At 46.4% G+C, this 15659-nt stretch overlaps 1 protein-coding gene across 2 annotated transcripts; it reads right to left on the bottom strand.

Moving 5' to 3' along the window:
- Positions 1 to 309: 309 nt before the first annotated feature.
- On the bottom strand, positions 310 to 7881 carry LOC307266652 (zinc finger protein 281-like). Of its 2 annotated transcripts, none has more exons than XM_080048723.1 (7): positions 7755 to 7881; positions 5206 to 5740; positions 4913 to 5026; positions 4607 to 4739; positions 3622 to 3705; positions 3399 to 3517; positions 310 to 3088 (listed from the first exon to the last, which is right to left on the bottom strand). In XM_080048723.1, the coding sequence occupies exons 2-7, from the start codon at positions 5656 to 5658 to the stop codon at positions 1490 to 1492; spliced, it is 2502 nt and encodes an 833-aa protein (XP_079904849.1). In that variant the 5' UTR covers positions 5659 to 5740; positions 7755 to 7881; the 3' UTR covers positions 310 to 1489. The 2 variants fall into 2 exon arrangements, with proteins under 2 accessions (XP_079904849.1, XP_079904850.1); XM_080048724.1 differs by having other exon boundaries at positions 4616 to 4739.
- Positions 7882 to 15659: the final 7778 nt, after the last annotated feature.

The following is a 15659-nucleotide window of genomic DNA, read 5'->3' as shown; positions in this document are numbered from 1 at the left end:
ATACCCAGGGGTATAAAGATATAAGGTTTCCAGCATGTCAGCCCGTCTCTCAAAACACTTAAATACAAAGAGGTACTCTCAAAATATTGTATAACAAAATTATGGCAATCATTTTTACATCACCCGACAAACCGTAAGAAAAAACATCCCCCTCCCCCTTTCGTCTACCCATGAGAAAAAGCAACAAAATACATTTAGATGCCCATGGTCATGCCTAGTCAACCCCTATCAATCCCCATTTTACAAGACTCCCACCCACCCACCCATCCATCCACTATTCCTCCCTCCCTCCCAACCCTTGTTCACAGTTTTCTCCTCTTAAAATAAACTTAATAACCATTAGCATAATAATCACTTGTCACATATGCAAATTGAATGGGTTGTTGTTTCCAATGATGATTTGTTTAAAAAGTGCTTGTTTGATTCCACTGACACAACAAGGAACAGCAAGGAGTGGAGTAGAAAAGTGGTGACTTGTTTAAAAAAATACAGCAACAGCATGATGAAAGGATCACAGATTGATGTTCATTTTTTTGTTTTAAACAGCTGTAAAAGCAACAGGTCGAATTAAGTCCGAGCGGTGACTTTTCTACTGGACCAACACATGGACACAACCAGAGGAGTGTGTGGCTCGACAAGCCTCAGGAACTGACACTTTAATGCCGACAGAACAGCAGTCAGTTAAGTCCAAACAATCCTCTTCACCCCAGAATAAGTTGTGTGCGCACGGTGGGGCTGAACCTCCACAACAATTGATACTACCTCGTGTACACATGTGGCTCTTGAAAAAGAAATGTGGATGTCTTCACATTGACACAACAGTACCATAATCTCAACAAAGCTACACGCAGTAGAAATCAAACATGATCATGTGTTGTAATTTGTTGTTCTGACGAGTATATATAAAAAACAAACGAAACAAAAAACAAACAAACACAAAATCAAAGCTTTGTAGTCTCAAAGTACACCTGTAAAAACTGTGCTAATTGCATCTCATCATACAAAGTCTTATTACACAATTTTGACTATTTTCCTGAGTTAATACGTTCCTTGTAACAGACAATATATACTTTTTTGCCATTTGATTTCTGGGCCTTTCCCTGCCACAAATGTTATTATTGAAATTGTCAGCATTATTCACTATTACTTTACAATGGTATAATGATTGATAAAACAGAGAAAAAGAAATCAAGCAAGTTCATAGCTACCCTCTAAATGTTTTAAATTACATTTAAATCTACGGTACGTTCATATCAAAATCACTACTCTTAAACAAAAAACTGAGCGACTAAATACATAGTAAAAATGAGAATATTTTAAAAAATTGCATTTGAGGCCATGGAAGACCCTCCCTGGTCATGTTTGTATTAACATTTAATGGCAGTGTTTAAAAAACAAAATTTTGCTACAAGAACAAAATTAGGATGGTTTTGGGGACTGTATGGACAGCAACAGAACAGCCCCCTACTGGATTCACCTCGTTTGACCCTCATCTGAAACTTTGGCTTGTCGGGGTTTTTGATCCTGTACTCACTGGCTCACTGACGTCAGCTAACAAACTGGTATACCCTGAGAATTCTGACACTGGAGTCTGTATTCGGTGGTCAACCTCTGCCCCAGGATCACTGCCATAGCCCAGAGGGGTCCGCCGCCCCGACTTGAACTGGGAGCCAAAGGCCTGGGCGAAGTTCTCGATCTGATACGTGGTTTCTTTAGGCTGGTTCAGCGGGGACAGGTCTGGGTAGCTGGAGCCGTTAGTGGGTGCAGCACTCCCTCCTGGCTTGGGGTGCTGCCCCTTGGAGCCCACTGCTGAGGCGGTCAGGTCCTGAGGAGGTAGGTTGAAGGTGCCGGGTGAGTGCTGTTTCTCCAACTGCTCGGTCAGCTCCTGAGATGGAGTCAGCTGCTGGTGGCTAGCGGGTTCCAAGCTGAGGTGGTAGCCTGCCTGGGAGGGGGAGCCCACCAGCATGTTGTAGTGGGACTTGGAGGAGGACGAAGAGGAGTTGGATGAAGGGGCGGTGATGGGCAGTGGGGAGGAGACAGCAGGCGGGTAGCCACAATCCAGAGGGGATGTGGAGTACACGTGTTTGTCAGAGAACAGGGGCCCGGTGGGACTGGAGCTGCTGGACAGGAGTGGAAAGGGCCCAGTTGGGCCAAGGCTGGGGAAGGGTCCAGTATGGCTGGTGCGCTCCAGGGCCTGCAGGAGGAACTTTGAGTACTCGCTCATCACTGCTTGCTTGTCGCCAGGCGAATCATCGTCCAGCTCAGGGGTAACAGGGGCTGCTGGCTGGAGGTCTACGTGGTGTGGATGGTCTGACAGGTCAAAAGTCACGTCGTGGTGGTGTGTCCCCTCTTGCTTATGGCTATAATGGTCTAACAGGCTTTGCAGTACCTCATCTGGAATACCTGACTTGTCGTGCTTGAGATCCAAAGGCGAGGTGTCCAGCATGGCCAGCGTGGGCTCGGGCCCCAGGGAGCCCTGGATTACACTACTACCCTGTGATGCCATGTGCAGTGAGCCGGCTCCATAGTCATTGTTAACTGCTTGGAGGTAGCGCCGCTTTTTCACAAACTGCATTGCATCATCATAGTTGCTGGTGGTGGTGGGGCCCTGCTTGTTACCCCCTGCCCCATGGAGTAGACCCATGTTATCAAGGCCAGAACCCTCCAAATGATCCATTGAGCCAGGCTTCTGGCCCAGGCGTTTGTGTCCGTCAGTACTGTCTTCCAGAGAGAGCAGGCCCTTGTCCAGGCCCTTGCGGCCAGCTTTTTTAAAGACCAACTTGGGTGTACGTCCCTGCATGGAGCCTGAAGGGTGCTCCATGCTGAAGTCCTGCAGATCTAGGGGCATTTCCCCAGACGAGGAGGCTGCTGCCGATGCATTCTTCTTCCTCTTGCGCTCACCGCTCTCACCGTTTTTGGACTTGGCCCTCTTGCGTCCAGAGGTGGTAGAGTTTCCCTGAGTGAGTGAATAGCTGCCATGGCCTAGCTCTGCTTCGCTGAGCTCCAGCATGCTTGGGTCCAGGCCCTTTTTTATGGCTTCTCCACAAGTCCGTTTGTGCTTCAGTAACCGGTCTGTTCTTGAGAAAAACTAAAAGGTGTACGGAGGGAAGACAAAAGGAGGAAAAAAAGATAAATAAGTTTAGTTTCAATGGGATAGACAGAAGTAGCTTTACATTCATTTTACTACTATTTTAGAAACATAAAATATAATGCAGAGCTACGTAGCTAGTCTATAGGGGTCAGAGAACATTATAGTAACAGACCTCTTTTGACACAACTAATGGCACGAAAGTCGAGAAACACAAAGTTTAGAATTGACCACATGCTAATCGGTTTAATGTATGGCAAAAATTATTTAAAACGCATTACAAGTCTATGCAAGACTACATGTAACCTACTTGTTGGCAGGTATCGCAGCGATATGGCTTCTCGCCACTGTGTGTCCTTTTGTGTCGCTCCATGTGGTACTTCTGGATAAAACACATGTTACACTGGTCACAGCAGAACGGCTTCTCTCCTGTGAAAGACAGAGGGGACAGTGTCGGGGCTTGAGTCACACCAGCGTTTGGATGAACTACGGTGATACTGAGTTCTTCCGAAACACTCCCAGCAGACACTCACCACTGTGGATCTTCTCGTGCCGCTGGAGCAGGTACTTCTGAATGAAGCTCATGTTACACTGACTGCATCGGAAAGGCCTCTCACCTGTGCGATCAAGAGTACAACAATACGCTCACCACATTAATTAATGACCAGCCTGTCTCATAACTGTGTGTACTGCTATCACAATGACAGCGAGTGCATTGTATAACACACCAGGTGCATGGAAGTTGTGTTTTTAAGCTATCGTTTATAAGTACTGTACATTTCATTGCTCATTATGTTTTGTCTTTTTTTGCTTCACACTGCTTTAAAGCTACAATTACCCACTGAGGCTAATCTACATACCAAATGTGAACAGAATGTGCATGTAGAGTAGTAAAGAGCCTCTTTACAGAAAAACAGTATATGAGAAAAAAAATCTAATTTCCCATAACCGAAGTGTGTATATTTCCTCTTAACTGAATAGACCTTTTGTTAAAAACAAACAAACAAACAAACCTAAACTTGGAAGAATTAAGGACAAAAACTAATTGTTTAAAGATAAACTCAGGTTTCAAAAAAGTAGAATTTCCTTTTGAAGAATTTATTAGCTGAAGTTCAAAGAGCCATGGGAGGAATTCCCAGCAAAAACAATGACTAAGACTTCCAGAAATACATGAGTAATCATTGAGTCATCCCTGGCTTTACAGATTGTCTGGTTTCAAGAAAGACTCCAAGCACTCATGGTGAGGTGGAGATTGGCAAGAGTGATGAAGGGATGAAGTGAATTTATGGTCTGAAATTGATTTTGTTCTAAAAATGCTATCTTCATTTATGGTTAAAAGTGTTTTTTTTTTGTACTTTTCTGTGTCAAACATTTTATTTGTCAGCTACATTACAGTCTGACACAAACTATGTTTATATAGCAAACACCGTCTTGGTATAATATCAGTTCCACTTTCCACAGCATAGGAGATCTACACAGAGTCAAAGTAAAAAGTAAAGCCCTGACAAAGCAGCGAACGTCTCTCACCTGTATGTATGAGCACATGTCTGCGCAAGTGGTAGGAGCTGCGGAAGGCAGCATTACAGTGCTCACAGATATGTGGTTTTGAGTTGGGGGACAGGCAGGCTCCATCTGCATCCAACATCATTGCCTACAAAGAGAGAAATGTGAGTACAATTGGTACACAGCCGTGTCATCCACATCATGTTAAAGAAACTCAACCTAATTTAAGGCCAGAAGCACTGAAGGCATAAAACCATTATTATCAGACAAATTTTTCTAAAATAGTAAAAGGAGATGAGAGGCAAAAAATAGGTGAATAACCTTTGCAGCGTCATTGCGTTTCCTTCGTGCCTTGCCTCCCTGACCGTCCCCATTGCTTCTCTTCCCTCTTCTACCCGAGGGCTCTTTTGGCTCTTTACTCGGTCTCTCAGGCATCTGAGGACAACAACAACGCAAATATAACACAGCCTATAAGCGACAGTCGCCACTGCACGAGTAAAAAAAAGGTATCTAAATAACAGTGACGGACTTAAGCAGTAAGAAGGAAAACTGGCAGATGAGTATGTACAAGTCAACTATAAAAAACGATACTTAGAAACACATGTTGCTCTCACCGGTTCACCGATAGAGCGGACGTTGTTGAGACTGAGGTCGTGGAGAAGCATGTTCTGGTGATTCTGGAGGTGGTTGCCGAAAGACATGTCCGGCATGTCGGTGGCACTTTTCCCCGCGCCGGCTCCACAGTTCATCCCTAGCCCTCCTCCGGCCCCGCCATAGAGGGGCATGCGGTAGTCCAGCTCGCTCAGCCGCTCCTGTTTGATGCCCATGCTGTGGAGGAAGCCCCCGGAGTTGCCGGCGTTGATGCCCTGGTGCTCCGGGGGCGAGTCGCGCTCCTTCTTCAGGATCATCTCCTGGGGAAGATCGCCCATCACGGACTGGGAGGCCAGCCGTGTGAAGCTGGTGACGGGGGGCAGGTGGCTGAACATAAGCATGCCAGGTGCAAAATTGGGGTCCATGCCACCATTGCGCAAAAACTCATTGCCCATTTTGTCTTGGATAATACTCATGGTGGTGTGTTTTTTTTGCTTTTGTTGCAGGGGAAGAAGGATGGGCGATCACACTTAAAGAGGAATGCAGGAGATGGATATCCTAAAAGAGAGGGGAGATTAAAAAATAATAAAGTCACATTAAGTATTGATCATTTCATTTCACACAATAAGTATACACTCCAAAGTAATTGTCACAGTTTGCTCTTGCCAGTTAAATGAATGTAGTCATTCTCAGTCACTGCTACAAATCCTTCACAGTGAGTACTGTGCGCACTACAAGCTATTCTGAATTTCCTCTCTGTCGCTCATTAATTACTTAATTGGATTGGATCTAACAGAAGCACTAGGTAAAGTAAATGGAAGCCTCAATGCATTGCATACTTTGCACAAAACCCATTTTATTCACAGAGTAAAGACATAGCCGTGAGAAGCCTCTAAGTTCAAATATTGACCTCACTTAAATACAGCAAAGCATATTGAAAAATGTAACACTGACATGAATAACTATGGTATACATATTTTGATTTATGTATCAGGACTATAAGGATAAAATATATGATACTACAGAAACACTCAAATATACTGATCACATTTCAAAAGAAAGCATATAAATAAAGCAATCAATGTGTACCTGGGTATTGGTAAAATAAAAAGGTATTTGGTTTAGAGAAAGCCACATAATAATAGCAATTGAGCATTTTGTGTGACGGTTTGATGAGTTGAGTTAAAAGGTAAACATTTTAGAGCTCTGAGCTCCGATCAAAATCCACGTTTAGCACTAAAATTTGGATTCTGTATATTCTGTTCAATATAAGGATTCGGACGTGTTACTTTATTGTTACGTGCGACATGAAGCACCACATGCGACTTGGACAATAGCCAAACAAATCTGTGTACTAGCTCGATAGTATTTTTTAGACCGAAAGCTGTATTGTTTTCGGGACGTTGATGCATTCTCGGACACCACTTGGTTAATTTGGCCAAAAGCCCACCGTGGATGCAAGAGCAATGGTTGGTTGCAGTGTTGGCAAACACATATCGGTTCACTACACTTTTGCCGAAAACAAACGATAACTTAGGTCAAATCCGGCTATACGTTTTAGTCATTTTAGGTAGGAGCTAAAGTGTACGTGAGTCGAAACGAGCACAGCAGAAAGACTGGAGTGGGGATTTATTGTTTAGTCTGGCCCGGCCGACCATTTGGCTGCGCAACACTGAATTGAACAGAAAGCGGGTGAGCTTTTGTGATGCATAGTTAGCCAGCTAGTTAGCCTAGTGAGCTAGCCACAATGAGACACAATCAACGCATCTTAGCGTCCTCAATCAAAACAATCGGCGGAAACGTCCCACAATCCATATCCAGCCATTCAAATCATAAAAAGAACAACGATCATATCCACATGGTCCGAAATTGCCCGCATTTGCAGCTTACACGTTTCTAATGTGTTCCGTTTCGCAACGTTGAGTCTGTTACCTGGTGTTGCTATCACGCTAGCTAATGCTACAACAGGATCCATTATTTGATGCCATTATCGCAAGTATTGGTTATTTAAAGGGGGAATTATATGGAGGGAGAACATCCTAAAATGTAACAGACTGAAAATAACCAGAGTAGAAACATAAAAGCGGTCGACGAGATTAAATTAAAAAGCAAGTTAGTCTTTTAAAGTCAGTGGCATAAATGGCCCATTCTCCAATTCCCGACCTTTGATGACGCTCGTGAAATCAAATCTGTCTGGCTGCTGGCGCTCTATTTATTGTTAGCTCACTTTAGCTCTAATTACAGACGGGTCAAGCTTACCAGGACATTCGGCTAGCAAAACATTCCTCGGCCGATTGCGGTTCGCGTGGACTTCATATCCAATGACCCGAGCTAAATACAACTGAACGCTTTTAGAGATGTGTTTATAACAATCGAGCAGCCATGCGCTAGCTAGTTAGCTGCTAGCTGCCCCCGACTGAAAACCCGCATTACGGCCCGTGCAAAAGAAACAATGATGCTGGCTCTCGGTGCATCTCTCGTTTTACGCCGAGACCACACGACTCCACCGCTTAAATCTCGATAAAGCCAAAGCCAAAGCGGGGTGTAAATTACAATTTAGTTTCTTTCTCACCTACACATGACCGCAGGAGGTTTCAAACGTGCCTATATTCACTCTGTATTCGCCGCTTTTGGGGGTTTATTGCCAAAACATTGTTCTTCGGCGGTCGCTGCTTTCTTCCATCTTGTCTTGGCGCGGGGAATTATGGGTGCAGTGGACGGGTCGTGAGAGGAGACAGGCGAAGGTTGCCGAGCTTCACTGGACAACGCTAGCAGGCAGCCCCGTGTGTGTGTGCGTGCGTGCGTGCGTGCGTGCGTGCGTGTGTGTGTTTGTGTGTGCGCTCTATAGCCTAGTAGCCTAATGTGGACACACGACACATTTACATGAAAAGATAGTCTGAGGCATAGCGTCATGCAACTCATTGTCTGTAGTTCAGGACAAAAGGAACTAGCAATTTCTTTCTTTCTTTCTTTCTTTCTTTCTTTCTTTCTTTCTTTCTTTCTTTCTTTCTTTCTTTCTTTCTTTCTTTCTTTCTTTCTTTACATGTAGGCTAAAGAGTAGGCCTATTGTGTGTTTAATATTTATTTATTCAGTTTTTCGGATTTTTTAACTTGGCGTGCGTTGGTGTTGTAATAAACCTTGCCTCTGGGTTAGAGGAGATAGAGAGCACCTTAACAATTGTGTAAGGAAACAAAACGAGGAGGACTGCAGAATCACAATCAATTATCTTTATTTGACAACATTATTAGTTGGGAGACAACGGGACAGGAACACAGGTGAATGAATCTTTCGGTTAGACCCTCTTTTAGTGACACTTCTTCTCGGGCATTAAGGGCATTAATTAGCCACCCACACAACCCCCAGCAACAGGGCACGGCACACAAATGCTGCTATGCAGCCACACCAACCCCTTAGGGCACTGCACTTCAACCTTGCACTGCAACCCACTACACAGCAACCCGTGGCGTCAGAGCCCCCCTGTAGCACACTGGACGAGCGGTCTTCTCCTACTACTCTCCCCACTCGGTCCCCTGTACTGCCGTGTCTAATTAAAATACAGTTAATTAACAAAGCTATAAAACACACAATACAAAAATATATATCTATATCTAAAAGCTACTTAACTCTCCCAGGAGTTGAGACCCCCCCCTCGGGGTCTGGGCTTTGGCGCTGGCCCGGATTGGCTGACGTGCACGGCTCCGGTCCAACGCAGCGAGGCAGCTCCACAAACAGCAGGAGAGCCTCTACACAAATTGGAGAGCGGCTTGAGCACTCCTAAATGATCCCCACCCTATCAGTAACTCGCCCTCAATACTGGAACCTGTCCCTTTGCTCTATTGCTATCTTCACCGCCGGCACCCCTAGCGGCATGCGAACGGCCCCACCCCCCAGGCCCGAGTGCATTCGGCTTTAGAATGGATCTTAGTTGGGCACAAGCCCGGTAACATTCAGTCCGCTCCCCAACAACCCTGATTGTCATCTGTCTGCCCTTTTTCTAACCTCCTTGATTGATCCCAAACCCACTCCTTCAGCTGCATCGCATCATCCTAATTAACAACCACCCTGTGGCTCACTCTCTGATCACTACACTCCTCCCTCCTTTAAATGTGACTCGACCCCGAGTCAAGGCATCTCATAGTCCCGGGACCACACGGGCGGCCTCCTCTGCCTTGTTTGGCGCGTCTCTTGTAACGTCTCTTGTCTGTTCTGTGTCTCTCCTTCTGGTGATGCCCGACTCAATGTCAGACTGGCTGTCGCGCTCTCCTGCGGGATAAGTCTAGCCGTCTGACTGATGTTTGGCTCCCGATTGGCTGGTGGCTGAATACTTGGCATCGGTCCTCCTGTCTGCCTCTCTTCCCCCACCAAAAGGTCGCTCGAGTGGGCCGCGCTCTCCTGCTGTGCTGGTCGACCAGGCCTCTCATTTTCGGCCCTCCCCCCGGCACCTCCTGCCTTCCAACAGACCCAGCCTGTGCTGCCATTTGTTTCTGGGGATCTGGTCTGCCGCCTTGGTGAGCCGCCCTGGTTCCTTGTCTCTGATACAGGGGAGAGGAAAGGTTTAAGTCGGTTGAAATGCACAATCATCTCTGGGCCACCCTCCACTAGCACTATCTTATATAGTACATCTGTCACCCTCTCTATGACCTTGTAGGGACCCCTAAATTTTCTTTGCAACTTGGGACAGACACCTTTTTTTCTAGCCTGTGTTCGAACCCAAACCAACTCTCCCTCTGAGTAGTACTGCCACTTGACCCTTACATCGAAAGCTTCTTTCTGTCTACCCGAGGCCCTAGCCTGGTGCCCTTTTACCGCCTCCACTACCGTGGACAAGGTGTCACACAACCTTGAGACATACTCTGTAACTGCAGAGAACTTCTCTCTTTCCCCCAGACCCAACATGATATCCACTGGTAGAACCATCTCTTGTCCAAACAAAACTTTAAAGGGTGTGAATCCTGTGCTCGAATGCACACTACTTCTATATGCCAACATTACATAAGGCAACAGCGCATCCCAGTTGGATTGGTTCTCCTCCACAAACAAAGACAGCATAGACAGCAATGTCCTATTAAACCTTTCCACCATCCCGTCTGACTGGGGGTGATAAGGAGATGTGCGTGTCTTATTAATGTTTAGCAGCTGGCACACTTCTTTGAACAAATTTGACTCAAAATTTCGTCCTTGATCTGAGTGAATGGTGCGTGGGGCCCCTAAGCGACAGACCCACTGTTCTACCAGAACTTTTGCCACTGTCTGAGCCTCTTGGTTGGGGAGGGGGAACGCCTCAGTCCATTTAGAAAAGTAGTCTCCAATTACCAAGATGTACCTGTTTCGACCAGATGTTTCTGGGAGAGGCCCCAAGATGTCTAATGCAACACGCTCGTAGGGCCTTGAGGCTACAATAGACTGAAGGGGGGCACACGGCTGCTGTCCGCTTGTCTTTCTGGACCCACAGTCTATACACTCCCTACACCAACGCTTGACGTCCCCAAACCAACCCAGCCAGTAGAAACGGTCCTTTACTTTGGCCTGCAACTTCTGGATGCCCAAGTGCCCCCCGGTGACAGAATTATGCAACTGATCCAAAACTTTTGGCACAAGGGATTTTGGAAGTACAACCTGAACCTGCATAGCTGCATCTGAGTTAATGGGTGGTAACCTCACTAGCCTATCCCCCTGAATCTGTAGCTGAGCCCACACTGGTGCAAATCTCTGCAACTCCTTAGGGGGCTGAAGGCCTACATTCTCTCCTCCCAGAAGAGATATCACCTGTTGCAGCTCCACATCATCTCTCTGAGCTTTTACCAGCTCATCTATTACTTCTGGCTCTGCGGGAGCCGAGGCCCTAACATGTTTGACAGCACATGGAGCCTCAAAAACAGGTAACTCGTCTCCCCTGTATTCAGTCATGGTGGGTGGGCTATCTGTCTGGAATGCAGGTAACCTGGAAAGGGCATCAGCATTAGTGTGTACACGTCCAGGGCGGTGGACAATTTTATACTGGAAACTGGCCAACTGCTCCAACCACCTAGCTAGCTGACCCTCTACACCCTGGAAATTGTGCAGCCATCTTAGAGAATTATGGTCTGTTCTCAGCACAAACTCCTTCCCCAGCAAGTAGTGCTTGAAATACTTTGTAAATGTCACCATACCAAGTAACTCCTTTTTGGTTGTAGCATATTTCCTCTCCTGTTTAGTCAAGGCCCTGCTAGCATAAGCTATGACTTGCTCCTGCCCACCCTCTTCCTGCGACAAGACTGCCCCAATTCCTACATCACTAGCATCTGTGTCTAAGATAAATGTTTTGTGGGGATCAGGGTACGCCAGAATGGGGGCCGACATTAAGCCCAGCTTTAGTTTTTCGAAGGCTGACTGACATTCCTCTGTCCATTTGAAACGCCTACCCTTCTCTGTGAGCTGGTGCAAGGGGCGTGCAAAATCTGCAAAGCCTTTAACAAACTTCCTATAGTAGGAGGCCAGACCAACAAAACTTCTGACTTCAGTCTGGTTCTTCGGAACTGGCCACTGTCGTACTGCCTCTACCTTGGCCGGGTCAGCTTCTACCCCACTTGCTGAAATGATGTGGCCCAAATACTGCACCTGAGTGGCAAACAAATTGCACTTGGCTGGCTTGACTTTTAGATTAGCCTGACGCAACTTTGTGAGCACCTCATCCAGTCGTGATAAATGTTCCTGGAAAGTCCTCCCAAACACAATGATATCGTCTAAGTACACTAAGCACGTTGTCCACTGTAGGTCTGCCAACACCAGATCCATCAACCTTTGGAAGGTGCTTGGGCTATTGCACAGGCCGAAACTTAGAACATTGAACTCAAAGAGACCTTGTTTTGTGATGAAAGCAGTTTTGGATTTATCTTTAGCGTCGACCTCGACCTGCCAGTAGCCACTGGCTAAGTCAAGAGTTGAAAACCAACAAGCATTACTCAAACTGTCGAGTGCATCATCAATGCGTGGGAGCGGATAGGCGTCTTTTCGGGTAAGGTCATTTAGTTTTCGATAGTCTACACAGAAACGCAGACTTCCATCTCGCTTACGGACCAGCACAACTGGTGCTGCCCAGGGGCTATTTGAGGGCTGGACAATGTCATTTTCTAGCATCTTTTTGAGATGATCCGCAACCTCATGCTGCAAATGAAGGGGTACACGTCGGGGGGGCAACTTTACCGGTCTAGAATCACCTGTGTCAATCTGGTGCAAAGTGAGGTGGGTTCTCCCCAAATCATTTTCTCCTGTGCTAAAAATTGACAAATTACGGTAAAGCAAATCACGGATGGCTGGCATTTGAGTTCTCTCAAAACCTCTCTGATTTAAACCCAGTTTTTCTATCAACCCATCAGTTGTCCAAGGTACATGTGACAAACTCCCGCTTTCTACCGCCCCCATATGTTCTGCCCTACTGCCCACTTCAATGTCAGTATGCAACGTGCCTACTTTCATCCCTGCCTTGAGTGTGAGAGCCTCATCAGTAACATTAATGACCCGGATGGGCACAGCTCCGTGATCTACCTGACAGACTACACGGGCAACCATGACATTACAATGAGAAGAAACTGAATCAGACGGCTCCAACATTCCCTCCCTGACAGGACCAACAGAATTTTCTATTCTACCAGTGACGATGGCTTCACTGCGAGGGGGAATTACTGTGTCTGAGGGAAGTGTAACAGCCTGTGGCTTATCTATATCTGCTGGGACCACAAGGGGGAATAGTTTACCCATTATTCTGCATTCTTTCTTCCCAAAGTCTACCATCACCCCGTATTTCTGTAGAAAGTCGAAGCCCAATAGAATTTCTTGGGATGGCACATCAGCAACTAAAAACTCTGCCATCAATGCTAGCGAATCAAACTGACACACAGTGTGCCACTTTCCCAGGATTCCCATCCTCCCCCCATTAGCAGCAGACACATCCCCTTGATGGTCTAGTAACTCAACCCCACCCTTAGTTATTTCTAACCAGACCTGTTTAGGGATCACTGATATTGTTGCGCCGCTATCCACCAACACAAGGGAATCTACTCCCCCTACTTTAGCTGCAATATACCCTGAACCCCCATGCTTACTTGCAAAGGCCACCGTCGTACCATTGTACTTGGGGGCAGGCAGTTGGCCTGCTTTACCTGCCCCCTCTAAGTTTCCCTGCAGATAGGGGCAATCGCGTCTAAGGTGTCGGTTACAGCCACATTCCCAACATCCTCCATCACCCTCTCTGGATCCACGGCTGGGCCTGTTTGGTGCCACCCTCTCTTGGTGACCCCCCTCTGCATTGTGGACAGATTTGGATATATATGGTGTTTGTGGAGTTGTCTGCATAGTTTTAACTGTGGATTGAAGGGAACGTACTTCCTGTCTTAACTCCTCCACCACCCCCAGCATTACTCCCATCTGTTCCTCACTGTCTGACTTAACTGTCACGCCCATTACTTTGGCATCTGGTGACAAGCTGGTCTTCTCTAGGTTTCTCACTAGTTCCATTTCAGCAGCAATATCGATAGATTCTTCTAAGCTTTTGGGCTTGGCACTACGCAGGCTAACCCGAAAATCGCCTGAAGTAAAATGTAACATGAACTGATCTCTTGCCAGCATATCTCTGGTATGGTCATCAGCTGTGGGGTATGCTCTAGTGGCCAACCTTCTCAAGGCATTACCAAATTCCCTTGCCGTCTCATTTGGCCGCCGCCGCCGGGCAGTAAAAGTAGCCCTACTCCAGTCATCGCTATCACATGGTTCGAAACATCTCGTCATAGCTGTTTTTAAAAGGACATAATTATTTTTAACCTCCCTTGACAAACCACTATACATGTCCCTGGCACGGCCGGCTAACAAAAGAGACATGAATTTAAGCTTGAGGGTCTCATCCCACTGATTCACTTCTGCGGCCAAATCAAACTGCTCTGACCAATCATACCACTCACGACCCAGTCCTGTAAATGTCTCGGGCATAAACACAGGGCGGGCTGGACGACCAACTGAATGCATGTGAGCCGCTGGATGACCACTACTAGTAGATGGGGAATGATCATTACTGTTCTGCGCCTGTAGCAACTGATTGGATTCTTCCTCCGACATTTTTAGGGCTAACTCTACCAAGATTTTAATATGAGAGATACAAGATCCCACCGCTGCCACTAGTGTAATAAACCTTGCCTCTGGGTTAGAGGAGATAGAGAGCACCTTAACAATTGTGTAAGGAAACAAAACGAGGAGGACTGCAGAATCACAATCAATTATCTTTATTTGACAACATTATTAGTTGGGAGACAACGGGACAGGAACACAGGTGAATGAATCTTTCGGTTAGACCCTCTTTTAGTGACACTTCTTCTCGGGCATTAAGGGCATTAATTAGCCACCCACACAACCCCCAGCAACAGGGCACGGCACACAAATGCTGCTATGCAGCCACACCAACCCCTTAGGGCACTGCACTTCAACCTTGCACTGCAACCCACTACACAGCAACCCGTGGCGTCAGAGCCCCCCTGTAGCACACTGGACGAGCGGTCTTCTCCTACTACTCTCCCCACTCGGTCCCCTGTACTGCCGTGTCTAATTAAAATACAGTTAATTAACAAAGCTATAAAACACACAATACAAAAATATATATCTATATCTAAAAGCTACTTAACTCTCCCAGGAGTTGAGACCCCCCCCTCGGGGTCTGGGCTTTGGCGCTGGCCCGGATTGGCTGACGTGCACGGCTCCGGTCCAACGCAGCGAGGCAGCTCCACAAACAGCAGGAGAGCCTCTACACAAATTGGAGAGCGGCTTGAGCACTCCTAAATGATCCCCACCCTATCAGTAACTCGCCCTCAATACTGGAACCTGTCCCTTTGCTCTATTGCTATCTTCACCGCCGGCACCCCTAGCGGCATGCGAACGGCCCCACCCCCCAGGCCCGAGTGCATTCGGCTTTAGAATGGATCTTAGTTGGGCACAAGCCCGGTAACATTCAGTCCGCTCCCCAACAACCCTGATTGTCATCTGTCTGCCCTTTTTCTAACCTCCTTGATTGATCCCAAACCCACTCCTTCAGCTGCATCGCATCATCCTAATTAACAACCACCCTGTGGCTCACTCTCTGATCACTGCAGTGTTTTAGAAAGTGGGTTTGAGTGTGATTGGACCTGGGGCCCCTGATGAATAAGGCATAAAATATACAATATAATAGATTGGACGGACGATATCAAATTTTCATGTCACGATTATCCTGGAAATTAGGCTTTAATTGCGATTAAAGACATCATCACAATAATAAACAAAACATGCTTTAAACTTTGATGATCCCGGATTGAGAGGCACTAGTTGGGACGGGGCCCAATTCTTTGTGGCCTCCCAAAAAGTACCTTTTAACCTGCAGTGTGTAGAATTTTGGGTTTTATTCCCTAGCAGACTTTGTAGAAAATAATTATAATATCCATTAGTACGTTTAATTTAGTGCATAATAGCTGAAATTTT

The sequence above is a fragment of the Ammodytes marinus genome, assembly GCF_949987685.1.
Source record: "Ammodytes marinus genome assembly, chromosome: 20".
Taxonomy (NCBI): Eukaryota; Metazoa; Chordata; class Actinopteri; order Uranoscopiformes; family Ammodytidae; genus Ammodytes; species Ammodytes marinus.
The sequence above is the reverse complement of the archived record's forward strand: the minus strand, read 5'-3'. Positions and strand labels throughout refer to the sequence as shown.